General features: G+C 40.7%; 1 protein-coding gene across 1 annotated transcript in view; it reads left to right on the top strand.

Moving 5' to 3' along the window:
* The first annotated feature begins 10,265 nt into the window (after window positions 1-10,265).
* Window positions 10,266-27,505, top strand: part of wnt6b (wingless-type MMTV integration site family, member 6b) — a 33,971-nt gene continuing 16,731 nt past the window's right edge. Inside the window, exons 1-2 of the mRNA XM_049594615.1 lie at window positions 10,266-11,109; window positions 23,887-24,107. Coding sequence (XP_049450572.1) covers window positions 11,030-11,109; window positions 23,887-24,107 — 301 coding nt within the window. The 5' untranslated portion in view covers window positions 10,266-11,029. The remainder of the gene's footprint in view (window positions 11,110-23,886; window positions 24,108-27,505) is intronic.

The following is a 27,505-nucleotide window of genomic DNA, read 5'->3' as shown; positions in this document are numbered from 1 at the left end:
ATCAGCGCTTGGCCTGCAAGCAAAGGATGATGGGAATCTGTCCTCTATTCTAGTATGATTGGGCCCTCTGCTGCTCAAACAAAAATAATACAATTTTCAACAAGCAAAGACAGGAGAATGCAGCTATATTAGCAAAATACCCATGTAATATTGTGGAAAATTTTGTCACAGTCCCACAACAGCATCAAGACTTCTTTTTTCTTTTGTCGCGTTATTGTAAAATTTGATATATTGTAACACCTCTGGTGTTTAATAATGATCCACAGTGACCTGTGTGACATGAAAGGAGGGGGTACAGTATCAGGGTGAAGTTAGTTTACTGTAAATTTGATAAACATGACTAAAAGTCCATGCCCTACTCACACACAACAATGCTTTCAGCTGTATGCTAACACTAGCATGCTAACATCTGTTAAAGAGAACTGAACACAAAGTTAAACATTTTTTAAGCATCGAACCATCGAGCAGTTGATTGAATATTTACACAAAGTGGTTGACTGACCCACCACTGTTACCATCTCAAGCAACCCCCCAAGCCCCCGATACACTTGCTGCCCTGCATCCATTGATACCAATCATGCCGACATGACTTGTCAGGTAGGGGACGAAAAAATACTCCAAGTTTAGGCTAAATTTTGGCAAGGAAAAACTGCCATAGCCATTTTTGTTCACTTGAAGTCTTGCCTCAAGGTGTCTGAATATAAATTAAAAAATCTGGTCTCCCTACATTTGAGGAGGCTTGTTCCCAGTAAATGTTTTCTTCCTTACAATCGGTGTACTCATTATGCTGTATATTTGTGTTTTAAAGGAAAACGACAATCAGCCAGGGTATATCAGTATATGATTCCCTAACTCTCCATATTGAAATAGTTTGAAACTCTTCCATATAATACAACAGCATAATAGAATTCCTGAGATTCAATTTTGGCCTTGGTTTTTGTGTGCCACTCCATCTGGCCTACACTATAAAAAAATTCTCAGGGCATGACTGCAGACCAGACAGCTAAACAATGAGCTGAAACTCAGTATAAAACTCCATAAAGCCAAGTGAGGTGCTGTAGTTTTATCACGATAAGTAATTTTACCTTTTACATTGTAGCATTGTTTACACATTGTAATTTGATGCTTTGTTAGTGTATAGCCCCTTTAAAGCTGCTCTAATCAATATTTTTATATTAACAAAGAGTCGGATAAAGATGTGTAATGAAAATGTGGTAATGACAAATCAACAGAAAGTCATCAGATACCTCAGCAGGCTAGGCCTCTATGACCAGTGAACCTATCACACCATGAATAAACATTTAAATTGTCCAGGCCCAAATTCATATGCAAACACTATCTTGGCAGTGGACAATAGCTGATGCAATCTTAATCCAGTTATGACAGCTGATAGATTAGATTTTCCACCAACTGAATCCTCAGTCTGCACAAATCACTTCTAAATCAGTTTGACAGCTTGTTTGATTTCATGTGACAAATCACATGCAGCCCAAACCATGACTGTGCACCTGCTGTGGTTATGATGTGAGTGAAATTTAAGATAAAAACAGAGAAACGGAGCCGGATTTAATCCTTGAGTGGGACTGTTTATTGAACAAGAGCAAAGAAAAGATAAACTTAACATCCTTTTAACTAAGAGAGGGATGCTAAGGTATTCTATGCCTGGACCCTCAAAACCATTTCTTGCGGAGCAACTGAGTGAGCTCCACGACATCTTGAACAAGAGCTTGCTGTTTCTTTTCCTTGTTCTTCAGCTTGTCAGCATCTGGTTTTATCTTTGGAAAAGTCCCTTCCCAGGGCTGAACATAAAATAAGGAGTTTGTTCAAGTTGAGAGTAATACAGTTAGATGCTTTTTGTCCTCCACCCCATGCAGTTCTTGCATTGGCAAGTTATGTCGACTGCTTGGCCCCCATCAGACGCACTGTTTGTGTGCTTTGGTAATGGTGTGGCTGGTAAGGCCCTATCCACAAAATGCCTTGCAAAGTGGTTTTGTAAGTGCGTCTCTCAAGCCTACAGGCAGGCAGGCAGGCAGGGATCCGCCCATGTGGTGTTGCAGTGTCAACAACCTTGCTCAGAGGGGTGAGTGTCAAGGACATATGTTTGGCAGCATCATGGTTTATGCCCTGCCTGTTCATCAGTTCTATCTCTTGGACATGTCGGGGTCCTTTTCAGGGTCTGTGCTCACTGGAACAACACAGGACTAGTGAAAGGGGTTGGGTGTATGTTAGCTGTGTTGCACCTGACTCCCTTCTGGGCATGATACACTCACAGTTGTGATCCTTGATGACCCTGGAAATGTGGTGTGCAGGGTGTCTATTGTCTTTTGACTCCTGTGAGGTAAGGCCAAAGCTCCACCGAGTTTGGTTGCTTACCACCTGGGTTGGCTGGGGCCCCCTACTTCTCTGATGCAGGTTATGAGGAAGTAGGCAGGCTAACCTTTAGCCGTTCTGGATCAGTGTGGCCGGGTTGATGTTATGTTGCAACAGGGTGTTCATTCATCTGGCTTCACTCACTGTACCCAAAGAGTCCAGTCAAAGGCAGAACCTGTGTGAGACAATACAGCAATTACAATATTGTAACCCTAGTTTTATTAGCACAGGCAAAGCTCTCTACCTAGGGGCCCTGTTGCTCCTACACTGCTCACTGAAGAGGGTATAGGATGTCTGATAGTGGTGATCTGCACCTGTATATACTGTGGACTCCACACGTATGTGGGTAGGCATGTTCTGATTGGCTAGCCATGTTTACGTATATTCTTGATTGGAGGAATGGTATTACACAAAGACTACAGCTCTGACTGTGCTAATAGAACTAGGGTTACAATGTTGTAACCTTCATTATGGCATTTGATTTTGGCGGCCTCATCTGGCTGTGCCTATGAAAAATTTCTGACTTGAAACTAAATGCCTACAATTTTATGAAATGCTGGCTATAACACAAACACACTTACACTGCACTGACACAGGGAATACACTTGACAGGCCAGGTGTTATTGTGCAAATTGTATCAGTGTGAACTTGCGTGAAATTAAATAAATATGTTTGACTGAACATGCCCATATACAAAGTGCTGGAGTTTAGGGATGCCAAAGGAAACATTTGGAGAAGCTGACATTATATTAAAAAGGTCTGACCCACTTACTTGTCAGGTCATGAGTAAATCCCAGTTTTGCCTGTCATTTCCCTCTACTTCTACTACAAAACATCTTACAGAACAAAAACAATGTTATAAGTTAAATGTAATAACTGAAAAATGCACTGTTGGCAGCTCCTAGTGAAGCTCCCGTATCTATCAGGGCGTTCTCCTTTACAACATTGAACTAAGTCCCCACAGATGTATTATACATGCTGAAAGGACACGTCACATATCTCCGCTCTGAGCTATGTGATTAAGATGAAACAATCAGGGAATAAACAACTAAGGGGACTCCAGTTGATCACAAAGCTGTTTAAGGTCAACATGGCGTCATGGGAAGGGAGGAAGGGAGGGTTGAGAAACTCCACTTAAACCAGAGAACTCTGGATCCAGCTCCTGTGCTGGCTAGCTGCTGAAGTGTCTTTGAGCAGCACGCTGACTCTCTTGCTCTGAGGGCTGTTGTTGCGAAACTAACAGGCAGGGAGGAGCGAGCGAAACACTTTAAGGACCACACTGATGGTTTTAGCCCATTAACCACAAATTGCTTACACTTCTCTGCCAAAGCATACCATGCGTATTTGGACTGGTTTACTGCTGAGCAGGCAGTCACCTGGTATCAACACAATTTATTATTAAAACTGGCATGAAATTCAAAATTCACCACACTGAATTAATTCTTTGTCAAACTTAATTTGTAATTGTGTGGCAATGCAGTAGCAAGCACAGACTAGAAAAGTCAATCACTGGATGCATTCAAGGGAACTCCAACATTTAAGAGTCAGCTGGAATATTAACCCTTTTCATGCAAAACCCAGATACGTACATCATTTGTCTTATATACTGTACAGATAAAATAGCTTGTAATTAAATGCTTTCTGTTTTCAGTAGCACAGTGCGTGCAACACACAATGTCAAAGCAAAATTCCACTGACATTAATATTCATTTTAAGGAGATAAGTACAGCTCAGTGACCATGGTGGTACAGTATGATTCTGCACACAGGCAAGAATCTGAACAATACACATAATGCATAATATGAATCTACTGTATGTGGGCTGATGGCCATCTGGTTAGGGGCTGTGTAGTGTCTCCTCCCAGCAGGCAACTAAAGCTGTGAGCCAAGACCCCAGGCCCAACACCCTGCCGGACTTTGAAATCAGATCTTTATTGTCCATAAAGCCTCAGCCAAGTATGAAGAATCAGCCCTCCCTAACAAAACACACTCACCCAGCAGAGAGAGGGACAAGACGAGAGAGAACCTGGGGGTGAGTGAGACACAGACAGAGAAATTGGGCAACAAAGAGAGGGTAAGGTGGCTGAGCGATAGATGTGGAGAGAGAACAGCCAGCACAAAGCATAGGACAATGCTCACGCTCACAACTATGCCACATGTTATTTATAGGTCATTGAGAGATAACTCAATTTTCATAACTTTCTAATTTTGTTATGGGTGGTCCCAGTTCACATATCAATACAGCACTCTCTGCGGAGATCTCTGCTAGAGCATCAAAGTATGTTCTGTTTCAGCTGCTGCATGCTGATTATTCACTTTGTCTAGATATAGATATAAAGTGAGATAGGCAAAGGCAATGGAGATAGAGGCAAAGACAAAAACAAAACATGTAAAGTGTCACCCTAATGACGTAGGTTTGAAATAATGTAAACAAACAGTAAAATACATTTAACTCTTCACCGTTTCTGTAAAGCAATAGAGAACTAAGGAAGCCTGGACAAATCTGGAGGACCAGGAATTGCTGCATACCGTAAAACTTCAATTAAAAGCCTGGTCCCAATTAAAAGCCCAGTCCCATTTACTAGCCCGGTGTGGCTACACAGTTTGACAAATAAAGGCCTGTCTCAAGTAGACGCCTGGTCTGGTTGATGAGCAGTTCTTTTTTTTAACAGAAATTGAATGAGCACAAATTCAGTCATGCAAATTTATGAAACAGCCTTTAATATAAATGTTTCTTTCATAAAAAATTAGTCCAAGTTATGAGTATTGTTTTAGCAGGATAAAGTTGTGTCTTGCCAATATGCTGGGTGCTGTAATCCTTGAGTGTTGTGATTTGCTTTCTCTCTGTCGGAGCTAGATCAAATGAATTATTCACAAGTGATATATTATATGAAGCCTAATTTTTATTCCTGTTCTTACTGGTTTAAATAAACATTTTGATTTTACAATCTTTGCTGAGCAACAGTTTTACATGAAAGGAATTAAAGGCCTGTCCCAAATATAGGCCCGTTAATTTCAGTGATAGCCAGGGCTATTAGTGGAACTTCTGCGGTACATTACTGGAGGACTGCAGAAACTAAAAAACAATAGAATAGCTTCATAAAGGCCTGATCAAAACTTAACCAGAGGCTGGTCCTCCCCAGCTGTTATAAATAAATTATGAGAGAAGAAAAAAAGTCTCTTAATCTAAGACCAAAATTGTATAGACAAATTAATGAACGACTGGTGATGAGATGCAAAAAAATGAATGGAACCTGTAAAGCACTGTATGTTGTACAGACTGTAAAGCATTTGCACAAGAGTGTGATTTGGAGCTATATGCAAAATTGGCTTGACTTTACATAGACAGAACTTTTGGAGTTAAAATGCAGAAGTTACAGGAGAAAACACGCGTTTGCGTCTGTTATAGCACCACCTAGTGGAGTATCTGCATAATTTTTGGTGAGGGAGGTCTGTGTCCTAGTCTATATGTACTCTATAAATTTCACAACCCTCAGTACAATAGCTCTGCTGAAATAAATGTTTGTTGTTTATCTTGTAATAAGCCACGCCCACCTCGACCAGTCATGACCACCTTCAATATATGGCCTCAGGAATCGACCTACATCTTACCTAAAAATCAGTGTAGCCATTTAGGACTCACGCTGGACTCGTGAAATACTGCTGCTTTGTCAGAGATTTTGGCATCAGATATTGACTCACTGAGGCTGTGCTAATAAGTGTTACCATGCTAAACTATTGACTTATGTCACCTTACATACGTAACATAACGTAACATTACATTAGTAAGAACTGCACTTATTTAAAGCCAAACCATGATGTGTTTTTCTATATCAAACATGCTTTTGTTGCCTGAACCTGACCAGGGAGTTTTGTCACCTAAACTTGAGGAAATAATCCTAAAAAAAAAAGTATTTTACTAATGTAGCAAGTGTATTTCAGACTGTATATGTATGTAACAAGTAGAAACTGTACATTTCCTGTGAAAAACTCAAATGTGTTTTGAAAGGACACAATGCATGTAACAAGAGTCAATTGAGATACCTTCTATGACGTCCAAAACCGACCGAGGAAGCTGTCTAACGCGTCATATTTTGACCTTTAGAACACTGACAAAGCGGCGGTACTTGACGAGTTGGGATGAGAATGGGTTGGTCTTTGCATCGCACCAAAAGCCAAGACAATTAGAGTGTGAAACCAAGTGTCAAATTTTTATCACTGCTGAGCTAAGCTGAAGCCGTTGTTTGTTTGTTTGTTTGTTTGTTTGTTTGTCCAATGGGATAGGGTTATTGAAAATTTTGCTGCAAGTGACCTGCTAATTAAAGGCAATTCAAAACATTTTAGTTCAATTCAGGAAAATCCACGATCTTCAGTTTGTAGATGTCTACCACTTTTCAACTTAAAGCATGATAAATACTCCAAGAACTCCACAACAAGCTTTTAGCTAGCTACAGTACAATAACTATTACATTGTGGCCTCATTTAGATGTTTTGGCTAACATGTTACAAAGCCATCGCATTGCACATCCAGCAGAAATTGTTGCTAGCTTTGTCTGCCTGCTGTTTTGCAATGAGTAGATCATGTACAGCATGTTTATCGGAGTGTTTTTGGTGAAAACTGCTGCCTGCTGCGACTGGAAACGCAGTGAGAGTGAACCGAAACAATGACGTTGTGGGTTAATGTAACAGCTGAGCTGAAAGATGCTAGAACTCCATGTAAAGTTAAGGGAAATGCAGACTCCAGTTGTCTGTGGGTTCATATCAGCAAACCCTCTTACATAACACATGGTGATTTGGTCCATACTTACATTTCTGCTTCTTATTTTTTCTGCATTCCATTCAGCAGTAAACGGCAGAGAGGTGTCTGGAAATGCGCTTTGGATCAGTCCATCGCCCACAGTAACTGAACCCAAATGTCAGGATCAAACACATAATTTGTTGCCTCCACATGAGGTCTATCAAACAGCCGGAAGCAAGTCATAACCATGAAAATCTTTCCCATCACTATCTTCCACCTGACATGATGTGAATACTACGTGAAGAGCATGCTCTCCTTCATATGGTTCTGTATATCAGAGAGTAATTTCCATTTTATAAGATCATAGCCTGTGCGTTGGTGTACAATACTGAAAGTCCAAATCTGAGGTGATTTGGTGCTCACACCCGCTTTTACAGACCACAGGCAATTGGTCCTAGTGTTCTTGACTGGGCTCCGAGAGGCTTCAGTCTTCTTAGAGAACACCATAGGGATGGGCAAAATGCTGTTGAAGATGGTGTCATACTTGTTTTTCTTTTTTGCTTCTCAACACTGCAAAAAGTTTGATTTGGTTCTATCCTTAAAATTCACCTTGCAGGTTACCATCAGAAACATATACATAAAATAAATTCACTAAGTCATTTAATGTTGTCTTTTGTATTCCTGAGTGCCTAAAATCTACATTGAAAAAATGTTGATCTAAAATACCTGCAAAACGCAGGTAAAAGTTCACTTCAGCTATGGACAACTTGAGAAGTGTTGAATCCAGTTCTGATACTCCTACAAAGGCTGAATCATAATCATCCGCACGAAGCAGTAGGTGTAACTTGTGTGTCCAAGCCGATTATGGGATATTTTCATTTATATAGTGTACTAACATTTGGGTGAAATGAAATGGCAAATGCCAAAAATGACTCAGATTTTACTCACTATCCAGCGGTTATGTGCATTGATTAGCTGATTAGCCCCTTCCATAGAATTAGCCTTTATTTAACAACTGTAGAGGGTTGGCACCTGCTATAATCAGTGGAATGTTAGGTCACAACCATAGCAATGTGGATTATATGATGTGTGAAAGGTTTCCTTAATACCTTCATTTTCTACACTATATGTGTGGTGTCTTCCACATTTAAATGCCAAACTAAGATACATAGATATTTTTCCAATGTATCCATGGTGCATACAAGGTTTTAAAGTGTGTGGGTTGACTTAAAACATCTTCCAATGGATTCCTGATATCTGAGACTTAATATTTAGGCTGCCAGACAGCTTCACAAGGTAGATTTAAAAAAGCAACAAAAAACTCAGATGACAGATAATACAAAAATGTGGATTTTATGACGAGATCATGTAAATGTCACCACTTCTTGCATTAAGGCCAATTCCCATGAAAGAAAGATGATTCTGACAGCACATGAATTCACTTTTCCAGCCACACTATAATACTCTGACCAATAGAAAGCATGAAATTAAATATGACAAATTACCTCCAGCGAGCTTCAAGTCTGTACAGGTTGGTGCTCATGCTGCAGGGAAATGAATGGGAACCATGTCTGACAGTAAGTAAGGGAAAATGCATCATAAGTTCTGAAAAGCTACGGTGTGATTTGGTCTGCAGCAATGTAAAGTATACATGATCTAAATGGACCAAATCAAGCAAAAACTCCATTGTGTTTTCAATGGATTTGTTTCAAGTTGTTTCAACCCTTGCATATGGCACTGACATGCAAAAATATTTCAATGGCTGAAAAGTTTGGATAAATAAATGAAACCTGCCACAACGGGTTGGGCTCCATATTTTGCAGACTATGGGGCAAAAATTACACTTAGAGTTGAAGTGTTTCCACTTTGAGTAAAACGTGACTTCATTTTATTCATTGCACTTGAAAAGGTTGTGTCTGAATGTAGGAGTCATCACTTTTCATTGTCAGCCTTAAGGTAGAGTTACAGCCATGGTTATGGTGTGTGCATGTAAGTGAATAGAACTGAGGCCTTCATAGTGGTGTCTCCAAGAGAGCCCCCACTGTCTCCCCCTGGTGAAAATCATTGGAGGTTCACATTCTTTAAGAGGCTGTGGTGTGCTCATTTCTTAAGCTATAAAGGTGGTGGTATGTTGTGAAACTAGATAACCTAAGGCATCCATTGGTACTAATCATGTCAGCATAGTTTGTCCAGAAGGGTGTTAAATAATGCTCCAAATTTAGGTTAAATATTGGCAAGGGAACAGCTGGCATGGCCTTTTTCAAGGGATCCCTTGAACTCTCACCTCAAGATATCTGAATGAAAATGTACTCTATTGGTACCCACATCTCTCCCCTCAAGTTTAAAGCTGTTTATTTGTCTTTTTAAGGAAAAGGACAACCAGCGTATCTAATGAGGACATAGGCCTGTGACATAGTTTTCAACTAACCTATATACCTCAACAGAACAATCAAATTCCTGGAATTCAGTTATGGTTTTTGGTTTCAGTGTACCACCTCAAGATTTTCAGTGGCCCTATCAAGCCACCCCGTTGAAAAATTTCTAGGGGCACCACTGGGCCTTGTGAAAGACAGTGGTACTTAACTGGGTGAGTTGCCTTGTGTTACACTCGTGATTGATTGCATCACTGCAGTGGAACGAAGTCGGGTGTCGGGGCTTTTATGGGCGACTACAGTACAGTGGTGTTGAATTTCAATGGATATGCCCTTGGCCAGATAGGTGATAATACTACCCACTCCCTACACACACACACACACACACACACACACACACACACAGATTTAGTAATGCAGAACACACAAAATGATTCTTCTTGAGGACAACTGATAAACTATGGCTTCTTTTGTGTAAATGATTGAAGTGAAACAACAGTTTTCTCCTCTCACCACGATGAGGTAGAAAAATAATGTCATCTTTTCAGCTTTAGCCAAAGAAAAGATATGACAAGACACCAGATGACTTCAGAACGTGCCAGTCTGTTGGCACTGATATCAGAAAGGTACCACCACACCTGTGCTGACATCACCTCATTCCATAAGCTCTGATTTCGGGTCCACCGTAAACACACTGTGTGACAGGTGTGTGCATGCATGCATGCATGTGTGTGTGTGTGTGTGTGTTTACCCCCTCTCTGCTCTCAGCCGGGTCCTCCTGAAACTAATTGCAGTTTCTTTCTCTCTCCCTCTCTGAGTGACAGCGAGGATTTCGCTTCGCCCGGAGCGACGTCACACCAAGGTGGAAGAAGACGAGCGCATTTTTCTCTCCCTTTATCATCCAAAGAAAACACATCGGCAGACTGTGGCACACAGACACCTCTACCTGCAGCCGGTGCGCACCGAAAACTACTTTACCAAGTATCTTTATCTGCGCGTCACTTCACAGCGCGTAGGGCACGACCAACATTCAGCAGCGCCAAAAGACCAAGATTTTGTTTGAAGTCTTTTAAAAGCCGCGGTGCTATTTTTCTTCTTTTGTATCATTTCATTGTTTTAAATATCCCCCAAAGAGTGGCGAGACTCTGAGTGTCCTCACAACCACCGTGCGCTGTTTCGCAGTCTGAGAGGACTTTACCGCTTGGAGTCACCTCTCGTTCCTCCTCAGATCGTTTTGGAAACATGTGATGCGCTGCGACAGATAGAGCAGAACGACAATGAAGAGGTTAACCACACCTTTGAAAGCGGACATCTCTTCAGTAGCCTCTTGACCAACTTTGTTGCGCATTAAGATGCGCCCCACAGAAGAGGAGTTGGATGAGGAACTTTTTGCGCTCTTGTTGACAGATAGTTTCCAGTGAGCTTTTGCCACCGTCAGAAAACAAGGACCTCCTATGTATTTAAGAAATAATCCAACTCGGTTTTGGCTGAGCTCGTCAGTACTTTAAAACATTGCTGGGGAATCTCCTCGAGGATTTGCTGCGTTCACCATGACGGTTCGTCTATCGCGGATCCAGCTGGCCCTGTTCTTTATCTTGCTCTGTCCGGTCAATATCATCGGACTCTGGTGGTAAGTGCTCTGTATTTACTTACCACGTGTTTTGTGTTGCTCTGTCTCGTGTCAAACTGGGATTTAAATGCTCTCACCTGACTGCTGTATTTACTTTTTGCGCACAAACATGGGGCGTATATATTTTCTATATTTACCCACAGCACCCTCACTCAGCATTGGCTTACCGGCATTTCACCTAAATACGCAAAGAACTTCTAGAGTCTGGTCCAAAGACGCATATCTATGGCTGCAATCCATACAAATGGACCAAATTAAGACTACAAATCAAGATGCATGTTGCCTAAATGTGAGAAATAAATCAATTTTAAAGTGCTTAAAAATATATAATCAAACAATTATTCACACTTTATTCTTCTCAAAACAAGCAAAGCTCAATGTAATGAAAAAAATCACTCTCAAGTCAAAATATGTCTCAGTGCGACTGGGAAATACGGGTCCCCAGGGTGACGGACAAAGAGACAGAAACAGGGTGGTGAGAGAGGTGTCTGCTGCTCATTGCCTGCAGTAACACATGGAGAAGAAAGAGGACATGGAGATTGGTGGAGGTGGTGTGTGTTTGTGTGCGTGTGTGTAGTGGGGGTTCAGAGTTAGGAATGTCAGGTGGCCCTCTAGGCACAGTGGATATGTCATCATAAAACAATCCATATAGGCTCAACTCTGCAAGGTGTGTGACATTCGGACAGACAGACAGACACTGCAGATCTGCTGATAACATGTTTTCTGCTATGTGTGTCTGTCTGTGTGGTGCTCTCACTGTCTTGTGTGCAGTGTTTCATTAGACAACATCCAATATTTCTGGCTGTCTTTCCCTCTCTCTTTCTTTTATGAACACACACACACACACACACACACACACACACACACACACACACACACACAGACACTCACACAGACACAGACACACACTCGTACACACTTCTGCAAAGCGGCAGTGTTTGAATGTGAACCTTTGTGATTTTTTTTTTTTCTCCAGCGAATCCTCCCACTGTTCATTCACAGCCCAGTCAAGGTCAATGTGGGTTGTAGTGTCACAGAGGCTGTGTAAGTCGACTGAATGTCCTTGTGCAACTGGCAGATGGACTGGCGGTTTCAGAGGACGTGTCTCTGAAAGTGAACTTTTCCATTATTCTGTCACTTTGCATGTGATCATTATAGATGTGAGGTAAATGCAGGTAGTCTGTGGGGATTTATTAGAATTACATTGTTAGGAAAAATAGTTTCCGTCAGTATCTACAGAATTTATTGGATATGGAATGGAAAAAATGATCTGCTCTCCGTTGCTTTTATAATGACTGATTTGACGTTAAAGACCTCTCTCGTCCTGTTGTAAATGTGGGGTTGACATTGCATACAGACGGATCGTAAGACGGATGACACAGATCCAAGCTCCTGCTGGAAAGCATGTTATCTTCTGGGGTGTCACTCAAAGAGAAAATGCAGCTACATCTATAAACAATGAGCATCCACACTCTTGTTCCCGGGATGTTTTCTTAAAGATGTAAGATGCCTGAACAGTTCAAAATCTGTTCTTTGTCATCTTTTTGTTGGCAAAGTACAAGAGTGCATCAAAGCCAACATCTGTTAAGGGAAAGGACAGACACAGTCCAGTTACTGTGCTGAGTCTCTCACTCACTGGACATCTTGGCTCAAAAATGCTACCTGTTGATCAGGAAAACAGAAACTCCTACACTGCAATGCTGAATCACTATTTTATGATCGCTAAGTTGTTATAAAATCAACATAGATGTATGAGTGAGTGACAGTGTGTGTACCGTGTAATGGCCAATATTGATGTTAAAATTACCAATACCACTTTTCCAACAACATAGAACCGATTCTGTGCCTGTATCTGATTTTGAACCATTCAGAGCATTTTGACCAAAAATAAAATGGTTCAGAAAATGAAAAGCGGGGGAACTGTGTGAACTGTGACAACATCAGAGAGTGTGTCATATTGTACAGGCTGAAAAGAGGAGGTAGAGAACAGCAATGGAAACGTCAAGAGAGAAATCTTTGGGAAAAAAAATAGCATGCAGGATTCATTACTTGTTAGTCCATACTTTTTTGATAAAAACAAATATCTGTAATAACTAAGGCTGCCACGATTAGTCAACTAATCGATGACTAATTGACTATTAAAATAATCAGTGACTATTTTAGTAGTCGACTAATCAGTTTGAGTCATTTTTCATAGAAAAGTACCATAAAAGTACCCCAAAATACTCTTATTGCAGCTTCTTACGTTCAGATATTGGCAGCTTTACACACTCTCCCGTGAAAGTGAACTAAAACCTTTTGGCGTGAGTATGAAACAAGACATTAGATGACGTAATTTTGGGGTTTGGGCGAGACAGACCAACATTTTTCAACATGTTAACACATTTTTTTGATGAAATGATTAGTCGACTATTTGAAGAAATAATCGACAGATTAGTTGACAGTGAAAATAATCCTTAGTGGCAGCCCTAGTAATAACACAACAAAAGTTTGCAGGTAATCAATGCAATCCTTGGCTTTGCTACTGCTGTTTATTTCTGTTGTGAATTGTGCAATGTCCTTCATTGATGACCCATCCTTGATTACAATACTTCTGTGCAAAATTGGTGGACATGCAGGCTGATTCACTAGATTACTCCAAGAATCCTGAACAGACCTGGTTCAAGAACCAGAGATAATTTGGTAGAAAATGGGTAAGAGAGGGTAAGCTAAGTTAAATTGTCATAACTTTACTGCAACATAGCCACTGACAGTGCCTGAGTAGGGGTTTGCTATCGTTTTCCAAGAGCTCAGTTTTCCTTATCCACACTGAAATGCCAGACCAGATTTTTCAGAGATGGGGTCACTGGGGGCATTTTTTGAAAAGCACAGTCCTCAGGTGCCTCAGTGTAGACGGAGGACATAATATCAATGTGGACAAGTCACGTTTACCCAGAGGGGTGCTGGTCTCGGGGGAAAGAGGGAAAAACAATGTCATATACAGGGGTCATTTACATGTACGTTGCTTTTAAACACTCTGTGTGTTTGGGCTAAATTTGGCAAAATCTTGTTGTCCATCAGGGCTGAATGCAACTCAAAAAAGAATGACAACTAAAAAAACACCAACATGAGAAGATATATATATATAGCACCACAATAAAATACTGTAGATTTTGATCCTTTATGCATCAATGTGTCATTATTATCAACAAAAGCTGTATTTACATTCACATAAACACTGTTCCTAAACGGTGGTGTAATCAATTGGAAGAGATAAAAGACAATGAATCAATGAAACACAAGCGATACATCCAAATTTATGAAGCTAAATTTGTAAGAATCTTCGACCAAGTAGCTCCTTGTGTTGAAAATATATTCAGTCTCTGGAACGCCCATGTCAGCGTTCCACTGGCAGCACATTCGACAGGACTCACGACATTCATTTTAAATAAAGCTGTAGTGGATTAAGGGAATCAACACTAAGAAATCAGCTACTTCCTTTTTATCCCCACTGACATACGTTGTCATCTTCTTTCACTCACTCACTTGTTTGCTGGCTAACTTGCACACTCACTCACAAAAACACACAAGTGCACACTTTCAGACACTGATTCACATACACACACACACACAGTGGCCAACTGTGGTGCAGCTAGGGTGAAGCCACACCTGTGGGTTTGCTTCCCAGTCTGCCAAGACAATGATGCTCTCTGTTGAAAGCTGCTGGACATACCATCGGTACATCTCTCTTTCTCTGTCTCATGCTCGCTCCTCTTCAATGTCTCTGTATGTCTTTTAGCCGTACTTGTCTTTTGAAGGAAAATACCTATCATACAGATAGGTTGTCGCTGAAGGAAAAGAGAGAGAGCGGCAATGATAGACGGAGAGTGAGGGAGATGAAATGCGGGGAGATAGCTGTCCTTTCAGAGCCTCTGCTGATTAGAGCACTCTAATCATTTGGCCTGAGAGCAGAGAGCACAGCTCAGAGACTCTGGGGAGTGAGGAATGCCTTTGCTCTCTTATACTGGTTTTGACTGCAGTGCTTAGCGGAGCCAACTTTGCTCGATGTGTGTGTGTATGTGAGTGTGTGTGTCTGTGACAGTCCCAGTTTGGCGGACAGCCTGCTTGGAGCGTGCCACTGGCCTACAGGTGCACACACACGCTGCATTTGTGTGTGTGTGTGTGTGTGTGTGTGTGTGTGCGTTTCAGCTTTCTCCTTTGTGTTTATGTGTGTGTCAGTCCAAATACGTCTCCGACCACTGGATCCCGGGTTAATCTGTTTAACATGCACTCAGAGATGGACGAATACACTCATTCAGTCGTACAGTTGTGGGAAAATATATGCACATGCACACACACACGCACACACACACATGCACACAGGCTGTATAGTCAGAACCGCCATCATCACCAGAGGAGAGTTTCATTGTAACAGATCTTATCTTGTCCACTCTACTCCTAGTCTGAAAAGCTCGATGTCTAATCAGGACCAGGGAGATGGGTACAGATAAAGAATAAATGACGATGTGGGTTTGGCATCAGAGAAAGGGCTGAATTAAACATGTTTATGTGTGTGTGGGTACGTGTGGGTCTGCACTACTGTGCATGCATGAATTTTGGGGTTTTTGCAGGCTTACATACTTTAAATATGTCCCAGTGTTAGATAAAGGGTAAATATAAAGGGTAGAGGGTTCAAATTGTCCAAGAGATGTCAAAATGCCTCGACAATTTGACGAAGGGGGCAAAAACTGTTCTCATAGTTTAGGGTCAGCAGGAGCCAGCTTCATATGTACTGTAACTGTAACGTTGCTAGCTAACGTGATGGATTTCACATTTCTGCATAAAGTAGAAGTTGCTGTAGAGTGGAGCCGTCTCTGGTTCTCCTCTACTGTTGTTTCTGTACATGTTACTGTTTCTGTACATGTTACTGTTACTGTTTCATGTTACTGTTACTGTTTCATGTTGCTGTTTTTATCATAGTTTTCCAATTTCATTTGTCAATCAAGATTATAGCTTCAAATTCATCAAATTGATTAATTACTCCTAACACAAACAGCGGCAGTCTCATCAGAAAACGTTTTTCATGGCATAACTTGTGGAGTTTGCAAACTCTCACATTTAGTTGATCAGTACATTTTACATTACATTACATTTTTAACATGGTGGACCCCCCCCCACCCCCCACATCTAACTTGCACTATAATCCAGTTCAGTGATTCAGTGCTATATAAAATATTTAATTTTCTGTGCCCTTAGTTCAGATTTCAGTGGGTATGTTTGCTCCAAAGATGCTCTGTGCTTAGTCTATTATAATCGCCACAGTCTTGGAACATATGATGAGACATACTGGTTTTGAACTGCCTGTGGGAAGAACAAACATGTAAGAGTCTGTCCATTCTTGATTTAAAACTGTGACTTGCTGTCTCCCCTATTTTTTTCTTTAGAACAAGCCAATACTTTTCTCTGAGTCTCTTATTTCGCCAACTCTTGTCTCATCACACGTGTGTGTATCACATCGACCCAAGTCAATTGTAATGCCTATCAGAATGCAAAGATTTGATTGGCTGAGTAGCATCACGCAATGTTTCCATACAATGGTTTGTGTGATGTCTTATGAAAATGCATATACAATAGTTGGTATGATAACTAACAAAGTAGGGGCCCTTGAATGATATCTACTTAACATAATGTTACGTAGGTTAGGTTTAGGCAAGGAAGTTACCTTAGGTTTGGAAAAAAAACACGGTTAGTCATCTTTAGGTTTAGGCAAGTAAAGTTACATAGGTTAGGTTTAGGAAAAGAAACATGGTGACAACGTACCTTAAGATAACCTGAAATTCATTTGGTTTCCCACATTCTTGAACACCAGTCTCCTGGGGGAAAGTCCTGAGTTGTTTGACCCACTCACCACCCCAACCTGCTTCCTTATGCTGACTATTGGTCTTTATTCCACTTCCTTCAACAATGTTGTCATCGCATTGGTCACGTGATCTCATTCATTCATTCATTCATTTCCTGTAGCCGCTTATGCTTTTGGGGGTCGCGAGGAGGCTGGAGTCTATCCCAGCTTACACTGGGCTTGAGGTGGGGTACACCCTAGACAGGTCACCAGACTGTCACAGGGATAAACGTGTTTCACCGATTAAAGTAGAAAGGCTCGTAGAAGTCAGTGTACTTTTCAAGCCATTAATACTTAGTTTGTCTTTACCAATGCCTGGAAATTATAAGGAAATAAATATTGCTTTTAAAAATATTTGTGCCACTCTCTGAAAGACATCACTGACAAAGGCATCAGCAGTATCTCTGATACAGTAGCTAATATGTCACAGCTACTGTTTACTTGCCATTAGTTAATAGAGCTATTCCAAGCTGAATTTGCCTTTAATCAGTTCCACGTATGATGTCTGCTTTTCCTCTCAGCCATACTTCAGATGCCCATGTGCCCAGAAAACACCAGCCTTCTTACCAACACGGCATTCCAGCTCTGCTCTCCATGAGATTGATAGATATTTCTGAGCCCCACAAACATCCGTGCACCTTTCCCCGTACTTTTCATCTGAATATATCCATTCTTTGACAATTTGTATCTTTTGGCTGTCAGTGCTGTTGGGTGTGCCACTGTACCAAGCTGTTACAACAGAACAAACTTGTGAATGTTTTTCTTTTGTGAAATTGGTTTGGTGGTGTTGGTTTCCTCTCGGTCACACTTTATTGCTACTATTTAGAGTGGGTGCATTATAAGTTATGAGTGCTGAAACATTTTATTGAGGCAAACTTCATTATTCTCAGTCTTGTTTTACATCAGCAAAAAACAACATGATCAAACATGTTTGAGAGTGATCAACGCGTTCCAGACAGCAGGGTCAGGAAAAGAGGGAAGCAATTAGTGAGGACACACAGACCCTCTCACACTGTCCTCGCAGGAACGCTGGAAAGGTGCTGGATTTGTTCACATACATTTTCCACCTTCTTCAGTTTGGATAATGGCCAAATTTTACTTGTGTTTCATTTTTATCTCCATTTCAATATCACTTTATCACTGCTTTATCTCTCTGTATCTCATTCTCACCTTGCGCTGAAACCCTCCACCATCTCTGTTGATGTCCAGACACCCTCTCTTTAGCTGTCTCTCTCTGACCCTTTTTCTTTGCCTCTCTCACTCTGGCGTCTCAGACTAGCGCTTGTCGTGACTGTCTTCATCTCCAGCATACTTGAGGGATTAAGGAGGGATGAAATTCACTCATTCGTGGGCGGAGTGAAAAAAAAAGAAGGGCCCCGTACAGTACACCACTTTATCTATGGTGCCGTGAGATCCTTAATGAAACCTGAGGTCGCTCTGAGCACCAATGTTTAATCTCTTTCTGACCCACCTCTAGGCTCAGAAAACACTGAATAAGGCATCTATTTCCAAGACACCTCAGTCTTTCCCTGCTAATATACAGCCACAATATGAAAAACAGAAACAAATGTGAAAAGCACATCACTAATACAAGCTTATTTAGAATGTTAAAGCAATTCAAGAAACCACAAGATAAAGGTTTGGAGCAGCTGTCAACCTGTCACAGATGGGAGCAGCACTGCTATAAGTGCTTTAGATTTGGGTATTTTATATTGCTTTGTCTTGTTTTATCTGGCACTGTATAACCCTCCATCTCTGTTTTGGGGCTTCATCATCATGAAAACGTATTCATGCGAGACAGTGTTTCCTTAAAGCCCTTGATAAAATCAATGACTACAAGTTCTAGACGGTGTTGTGCACTGAGTTATCTGTTCAAGAGTTATCATAAATGACAGTGGCACTTTGCATGAAGAGGATCTGATTACTGTCTGGCTTTGTAGTTCCTTCTCCAAGTGTACACATGCTTTTATCTCTGTGCATGCCCGCACAGTAGCGAATGCATTTGCTTGGATAAATGCGCGCATGTGTGTGTGTGTGTGTGCCATAGATGTAAGATGTTACGCACAAACTGCATTTGTATATATGTATGCATCCACTTGAAACACTCCATTGGGTATTAGAGCTTTAAGAGTCTTTTTCATCTTTATATGATGTGGTAGATAATATTTTTTTATCTTATCTTGTGGCTGCATAGGGCCACAGACCAGGAGACAAACATGTTCCTAGTAGGATCTGGGTCAAGCCAACAGTTGTATATCGTATACAGTACAAGATGCAAAGAACATTACGTCAGTGCCCGATTCTGTCCTATACTGCTCCATTAAAACCAAAACAGAGTGTAGACAATATTGCATATGACATGCATGAATGACATGTTCTGCACTTAAACCTTTTCAAGCTGCCCTAAGCAATTCTGCTTTTCGTCGCACCTTCCACACGCACTTTTTGGATTTTAGCAATATTACATGAGAGGGTGTTATGTAACCCCATTTGTGGCATGACGGTGATGTGGTCAGAACCGAGGCCTTTGCACCGAGGTCTGCAAGCGTCACTGAAGTGCTACAAATGAAGTTAAAGCACACTGTCTTGTGTAATGTTGTGATTATACAACTATTACCAACAAAGTAAAATATATAATCAAAATATATGGTGTTGAGGGGCAGTTGGCTCTCAAGGTAAAAGAAAACATTTTTAACTGTAGTCTCCATTTCCATAGAAATACATGGGATCTGACTAATAACCGGAAAGCAATCAGTCATATCACTAGACTTCTATATGCAAGGGAACCTAGTTTACTACTCCAGCAAGTAGGTTGAACCAAAGTAACAACCTAGCAACAGATGCATTTTTTAGTCCCTGTAGAATGCGCCAGCCAACTTGAGCTTCTAGATATAGTGGGGTTTTCCAAACTAAATAAATACCCCAGACATAAACACAAAAGTGCTTAGCTAGCCACCTACAGATTAAGCTACTACATCTACAAACGTCAAATGTATTTTTAAGATAGTATAGTGCCATGTCATTGGCAAAGCTGATGGAGGATTCCAGAGGATGCCAAACATTTCCAATAATTCAAGAGCATGTTTCAAAAGTCAAAATTGATTTAAGAAAATAGGTGTAATCATTTCCAAAATTTACAACATGCTTTTATTCTGCTTCAATCCATATTTGATGGCGATTAGCCTTTCAAATGCAACCTTTCAACTGCGGTCCAACACCTGTATTGATGGGGCGGTCAAGCAGCAAACAGCGCCAGAAATTCAAGTTGATTTCATAAAAAATAGCAAGTTCAGAAATTGTTTTATATAAGTTAGTTATTCTACAGATGTTACTATAACAGCTGCGAGAAACAGCCTATCATGAGCATTTGTTAGATAATTAGTTTATAAGATATCCTAACAACCCATTTTAGGTGGATTTTTGCTTATCAGCTTTTCAGGTCATTTGAAATAAGGAGCAAAATGACCGGAATGTACTGACTTCATTCCTAGACCTCTGTAATTGATTCAGCTCCTTATCTTACAATGCAACATATCTGTTGTTTTTTGGTTCACATATCTTCTTCAACCTCACAGGGATGCACACTTTTATGTACTAATCTCCAAACAAGGGCAAGAATGCAGGCCGCTTACAGTCATCCTATTATCCAATTATTGCACCCCATTTTTGGGTATATCAGCGGCAATGCGCTTTTCCACCTCAGTTCACTTCACTTTCCGATTCAGACCACATTCCCATTCTCCTCCCATCATGCCCTGTTTCTAAACTTATACTGAAGACACTCCAGTAGGGATTATCAAATAGGCCTTGAACTAAAATTAAGGGATGATTTCATCCTACTGTGTCAGAAAGGGTCTCACCTACAAATACTTACTTTGATATCTGTCTTAATCGTTGAAACTCACAGCAGCTTGTCGCCTAACTTTAATGAAAGTCAGCTATGCAATTAGCCTCAAATCAATTAAAGTCCTGCTATTGCTCATTTCTCTGCTCTGACCGATTGTGTGTTTCCAGTATCCCCTTGCAACTGTTGTGCAGCTGCTCGGTCTTTGGAAGGTAGTGTTGGAATTAGTTAAATTGCATAATAAAGCAGATGACAGCATGTGAATTTATTGTGTTTATTTTTTATGACCTGTTGAGAGAATGTACAGGTAGAGAAGAAAGAGAGAAGATGCTGCTTACACGGATGTAAGACAGATCCCAGATCCATACCACATTTGCCTGAGTCCAGATCTTCTACATACCAGTACTACACAGTACTGTAGTAATCTCCAGGATTTATCCTCAGTCCCAGTGTCAAACATGGAACCTGAAGAAACTGAAAGAAAAAAAGTGTAATGTATGTATCACCGGTAGACTCACCACTCAGGGTGACACATTAAAAACAAAGTGCATGCAGATTACCATATTCATCACAAAGTGCATAAGTGCACAAAACAAGAATAATTTATAACTACTGTTACATTTGATCCTCCACCAGGAGAAATCTTTTTTCCCGGTTCTCTTTGCAGTACTTACTTTTGTGCAAAAAGAGATCATAGGGAATTTTTTTCATTGTCAAAGCCCTCTAATTGTTTCTGTCTTTTGCTTCCAGGACACCATCCAAACTTCATCTAGTACATTCACTCGTTTTACAACTCTACACCTCCCATTGTAAAAACCAGGCTAGCTATTGTGAGCTGCTGACAGAGCTGGCTTCCCAGTGCTGCCCCTTGCACGTGCATGTGCACACGCACGCACAGGCAAACATACAGACAAACACAAATTATTTTTCTCACATCCATAAAAATCTACACATACTGTATAGGAATACACTTGCATGTATCTCTCTTTCTCTCTGTCTGTCTGTCTCTCTCACACACAAACACACACGTGCAGTCTGATTGCAGTGGGTATATAATGAGAGGTTGTTGAGAGGGAGTGTACGTTGCTAAGTATTGTACCTGTACCTGCTAATTAACACATACAGACTGTCTGTATGATTTCATTATCTGTGTAGCTCCCACACGCAAACACTTGAGGAGAACACACATATTCACACACACATTGTACACACAGAACACCTGTATTGCAAATACAGCATTGTCTCCATAGCGATGTTGTCAATACACTCTCAATAATCATAGAAGGAATGCAGCAGTGGGTGTCCCAGGAGTGTATCTGTGTAGACAGCACATGTATGCTTATTTGCCAATGCACTTATGATCTTTTACTATAATTTCCACATTAAACACCAGATATCAGAGCTCACACTGTAGGATTAGATACATTTACTTCCCTTAATCTTTGGACAAATTGAATTATTGGAATGGACTACAAAGAAACCATAACTGTAATCCATGCTGCCTGCCATTATCACATATTTAAGTCCTGGTGTGTGCAGTTTGCCTCTGGATCTTCCTTTCCATGATGTTTTTGGCTAAAAAGCTGACACCAGATTTCCTGTGAATTGTGCTTTCATTCAATCACGTGTTGACATGTTAGTCTGTCATATGAATAGCTTTTTTATAAAATAAAAATCAATCGTTTTTCTTTAAAAAAAACAAAAAAAACTTCCAAAACACAGAGACTGAGTGTGCAAGGATGATTGTGCATACATGTGTGTGGGTGTGCAAATGTCTTGCTTGGTATCAGACCGCCAGGAGAGGGGATTGGCGAGTGTTTGTTCTGCTTCTTAAAACAAACTCTCGAGGCAGATGAATGATATCAGGCGGTGTGATTAACAGAGACAAGGCTGAATGAAAACCTATGAGGTAGTCTTCTGCTCACTCTCAGTCTTTTGCACTCCCTCTTTGTGTCATTCATACCCCTCCTGACACCTATGTCATGGTGAAACTTGAAGTTATGGAGCAATTCTGTGAGCTAACGGCAACTGTGGAGAAGACTTGCAGAAAGCGATTGAGTAAATGAAAGCGGGGGATGTGAGAACAGGAATAAAGTGAACAGTATAGAGGGGATGAGTAGAGGACAGCTGAGGCAAGGAGAGGAGGAAAAGAATGGAAATAAAGTCATCTCATAAAGCTACTTTCCTGTTATGCCACTGAAGTGGCCACAGATGCTGGCAGTGCCTCTAAGTGCTAGAGCCAAGCCCCTCTTTCCCATTAAGAGTTGGAATAAACTATTTATTTTTATTATATACACTCATCTGTCAAAGCTATTGAGGAGGTCCAGGGTCTGCATTCATCAAATACAAAATGTATGTATATGTATTTTAATGTTTTAAATATTTAAACTACATGAGGCATGCTTGATTTACAGGTTTAAACATTCATTTTTTGTTCTCTCTTTAGTAATATAATATGTACATTTTTCATCTCAGTGGGTTTAATCTGGGAATTGTTTTAGCTGCGCTGATTCGAGGGATATGTGTGGTTTAAGCGGTGAAGCTCTTAACTGCTACAGAATCTCCAGAGAGGCTGTATCATTAGGAAATCTACAGAGTCTGCCTTCTGGTTTACCAAAATCAACTTAGCATTAAGATCAACAGTAAACGGCCTGTCTGTTAAGAGACTTCCAACTGTTTCACTTCCAACTCTGTGAGGACCACACAGTTTTCTCAAGTGCAGTCCAATAGCAAAATACAGACTTGTGAATCTGACGTCAGAGCTGAGATGTCTCTGGGAAACTCGGTGCCCTGTTGTCTCCCACGTGCCTATTCAAGAAGCACATTGTCGCCGCAGCCGAGAAGTGGTGGGTAGAGTTGGCAGGCTCAGCAGCCACAGAAAAAACTTAACTTGCATTTGGTTTGTGGCTGCTGATGAGTGCGGCCACATTGTCTACTGTGTGATTAAGTTAACAGGTGTTGCTCACCAAAAAGAAAATTGGGAACTATTCTATTGTTATAATGTTACTGAGATATTGTTCTCTGCTCTTACATAACATTCTTTAAATTCTTCCAGGGCGGTGGGCAGTCCGCTGGTGATGGACCCCAACAGCATTTGCAGGAAGGCAAAGCGCCTAGCGGGGAAGCAGGCTGAGCTGTGCCAAACTCAGCCAGAGATTGTCAGTGAGGTGGCCAAAGGAGCCAGACTGGGTGTCAGGGAGTGCCAGTACCAGTTCAGGTACCGCCGGTGGAACTGCACCAGCCACAACAAGTACTTTGGCAAAATACTGCAGCAAGGTGAGTGAAAGAAGAATGTGTTTGGCTTGTTGATAACTAACTTTGTGTTTCTCTTTTTCCCCTATTATCTAGTACGGATTTCCATTCATACATACATAAAGCAATACTTTGACATTTAAGGAAATAGGCTTATTCACTAGATGTGAAGATCAGTGCAACTCTTTTATCTGTCTGTTCAATATGAAGCCGGGAGCAGCTTAGCTTAGTGAAGACTGGAAAGAAAGGGAGCCCTACTCCGTCCAAAGGTAACAAAAGTTGCCTACAAGCACTCTAGGGCCCTTTCACACCTACCTTGTTTGCTCCAGACTTTTGGACTTATCAGCTTGGTTCGATCCAAAATTGCAGGTGTGAAGCCTCCCACAGACAACGGTCCAAACCACACAACCGAGCCTTGGTCCAATGAAAAGGGGCAGTCTCTGTCCAGATCAAACTGAAACATGGTTTGGTTCATTTCTGGAGTGATAACAGATTTTAGATGGATTCAACGTTTGGACCAATTACAGGAAGTTTTGGCAGGCTACCATAATGTGATAAGGGTAGTGTAGCTCCTCAGTGTGTAGTGTGTTTGTATGTTGTGTAGTGACAGAGAGAGTGATGGTGGCTGGGCTCAGAGCAGACAGATGCTCATGAGCAGAGCAAATTGTAGTAAATGTGCAGTGTAGTTTTCAGTTTATCCATGAACAACGCAGCATAACCAAATGAACTATGGTAGCACATGGGGAGTGGAGAAGATGACTTTATAAAGAGTCAGCTGGAAAAAAAAACTCGAAAACATTTTGACTCTTCTCAATTACTTTCCAATAGGATGAGAGAGAGGGGATATGAGAGGACAGGAGAGCCCGTCTACAAACCGGTTAATGTTAGGGATAGGGAGACACAGCTTAAGTAGGTGATGACACCAGGGCATAGGTGTGTCATGTATGGTTCTTTAGTGCACTTGCATAATTGCAGTTAGAAACCAAAACTAACCAGATTAAATGTATACAGTGTAACAAAAATGTAGACCTTGGTTCAGATTTTCAGGTGTGAAAAGGGTTGTAAGATCACTAACATGTTATTTGTTCTATGTTTAATCTGTACAAACAAGGAAGTGTAAAAACAGCACTGTGGTTTCATTGGGGTTGGCACAATGACTTCTTGAGGGTTACAGCAATATATGTAAGATCTTTCATATCAATTAGTAAGCTTTGGTGGTGCTTGTTGACAGATTTTGTTGCCTGTGGGAAGTGCTAGGCTAACCCCTGTTTATTTTTGCGAAGCCAAGTTAACTGCATCCTGGCTCTGTAGCCTTATATCCAATGGATACACATGAGAGAAGTATCAGTCTTCTTATAGTGCTCTTGGCAAAATTCCCAAAACATTGAATTCTTACTTTAACACACACATAAAAAAACCCAAAACTGTCTTTTTCATATTTTCATTTATTGCTAGGTGGCAACCTCTAATGGCTGTAATAATTTGGATGGGAGCAAAAAAATGATGTGATGTAGTTAAAATTAGAAAGCGATCAAGTCCACGTAGGGAAGCAGTTGGGGTGGATGGATGGGTCAAACAAACACAGGACTTTAACCCAGGAGACTGTTTTTTTAGTGCTTTGTGAAACCAAGGGCAACGTTAATTATTTTCATTTACGTACGTAACTTCAGTAAATTACGCACATATGTGACTTGAGTTTAGTATGTTTTATAAGTTAGGCAATAAACATACTTATTTTAACACAAACCATGATCTTTTTTCTCAGCCTAACCAAGCAGTTTTGGTGGATTATTATGACTGTTTTACAATGTTAACCACATGTTTAAAACTGAGACCCTTACTATGTGTGCCCATCACTGGTACAATGGGCATACATGTCATATATTTTGGGAGTCTTTGGCAAATTACCTATGCTGTTGTTTAGGTATGAGGACATGTTGAAATTGAAACAGATCACACCAGTTATTTGGATTTTGTCAGAAACTTAAAAAGAAAAAAAGGTGCATGTGACTCATTTCTATGGATGTTTTTTACCCTTGACCTGGATGTACATAGCTGATGGAGGAGATATAAATTCCCACAATCATCTTTGTGGCTCACTCCATCAGTCCTTCCAAAAGCCTGTCAGAGGGTTTTTAAAGAACACATTAAAAATATTGTCATGTTCCATTTTTCAGCCATGAGTACCTTAGGATCTGAACCCGTGGCCTCATGACCGCAGCTGACGGCCTTACGTCAACTTGAGGTCAGATCCCTGTCTGATGGCACTCCAACAGACAAGGGCAGCTGTTGTACTTCAGACCAGACGTATTCACACTTGACTGACTCTCCTCTTCATCAGATTGGGCACGCTTGAAATGATCAGCGAAAATTGCCCTTTTCTCTTAACATCTTTCGCAAGATCTCTTAACATCTTCCTCCAGCTCTTTGAAGTCTGTAATATAACTGATGTTGGGTCACCGCTGGGTCCTCTCCAATTACTGTGTTGGTTTTACTCTTGTATGATTAGATTCATAGAGAGCTGCCTGTCTCTTCTTTGACTGCAACTACAGAGAGCCTTTATCTCTGTGTTTCATAAACAAACGGGGAATAACTGATATTAATATATGACAAAAGATGTGTCAAGCATGTTATTAAAACCATTTTGGGTACCATTGCTGGAATATGTGCATACTGAAGTTTTGTGCTCGCCTGTCATTAACGTCTCCATTAAGTGGCACTTGACATTTTAATCATATTAATTTTCCATGGCACAATATAACAGTCAATACTGAATTGTTATTTTTCAATCTCCTGAACTGTTTACATCAAAGCTGCACAACCTTCCCATTTTTGGAAAACTTGTGATTACTTCTTGGCCTAAGTGTATATAAAAAAAAAAGTACTTTCTAGGCAGTATAATACTGTTTGACTGTGATGCAAACTTTTGAGATCAAACATTTTCCTGTTGTTGGTCTCTGCTGAGACAAAGCCATGAAATTGACATTTTACATTATTCAAAAATATGTAAAGTAGCAGATGAATGTTTCCAAGAAATGTTTTCCTTGATCTGTGCCAGAACTTTGCACTGTAAACAAGTCTGTTATCATTTGTAAATGGTAAATGGACTTACCACATGGAACCTTTCTATCCACTCAATGGGCTTTACACTACATGCTACATTCACCCATTCACACACACTTTCACACACTGTTTGCAAAATTTGCAAGGTGCCAATTTGCTCATCAGGAGGTAATCATTACATGCACAAAGGTGGCACAGCTCTCAGTAGCAATTGTGAGTTCAGTATATTGCTCAAAGATGCTTTGACATGGGGACTAGAGGAGCTGGGTATCGAAGCACCAATCTTCCATCAGCCTGCTCTGCCTCCTTAGCTGCTCAAAAATCAGTTAGTGCATATTTATTCTGTTCCAAGGAAGATG

Source organism: Epinephelus fuscoguttatus, linkage group LG13 (assembly GCF_011397635.1).
Source record: "Epinephelus fuscoguttatus linkage group LG13, E.fuscoguttatus.final_Chr_v1".
Lineage (NCBI taxonomy): Eukaryota > Metazoa > Chordata > Actinopteri > Perciformes > Serranidae > Epinephelus > Epinephelus fuscoguttatus.
Note: the sequence above shows the minus strand (reverse complement) of the source record. Positions and strands in the feature narration are given on the sequence as shown.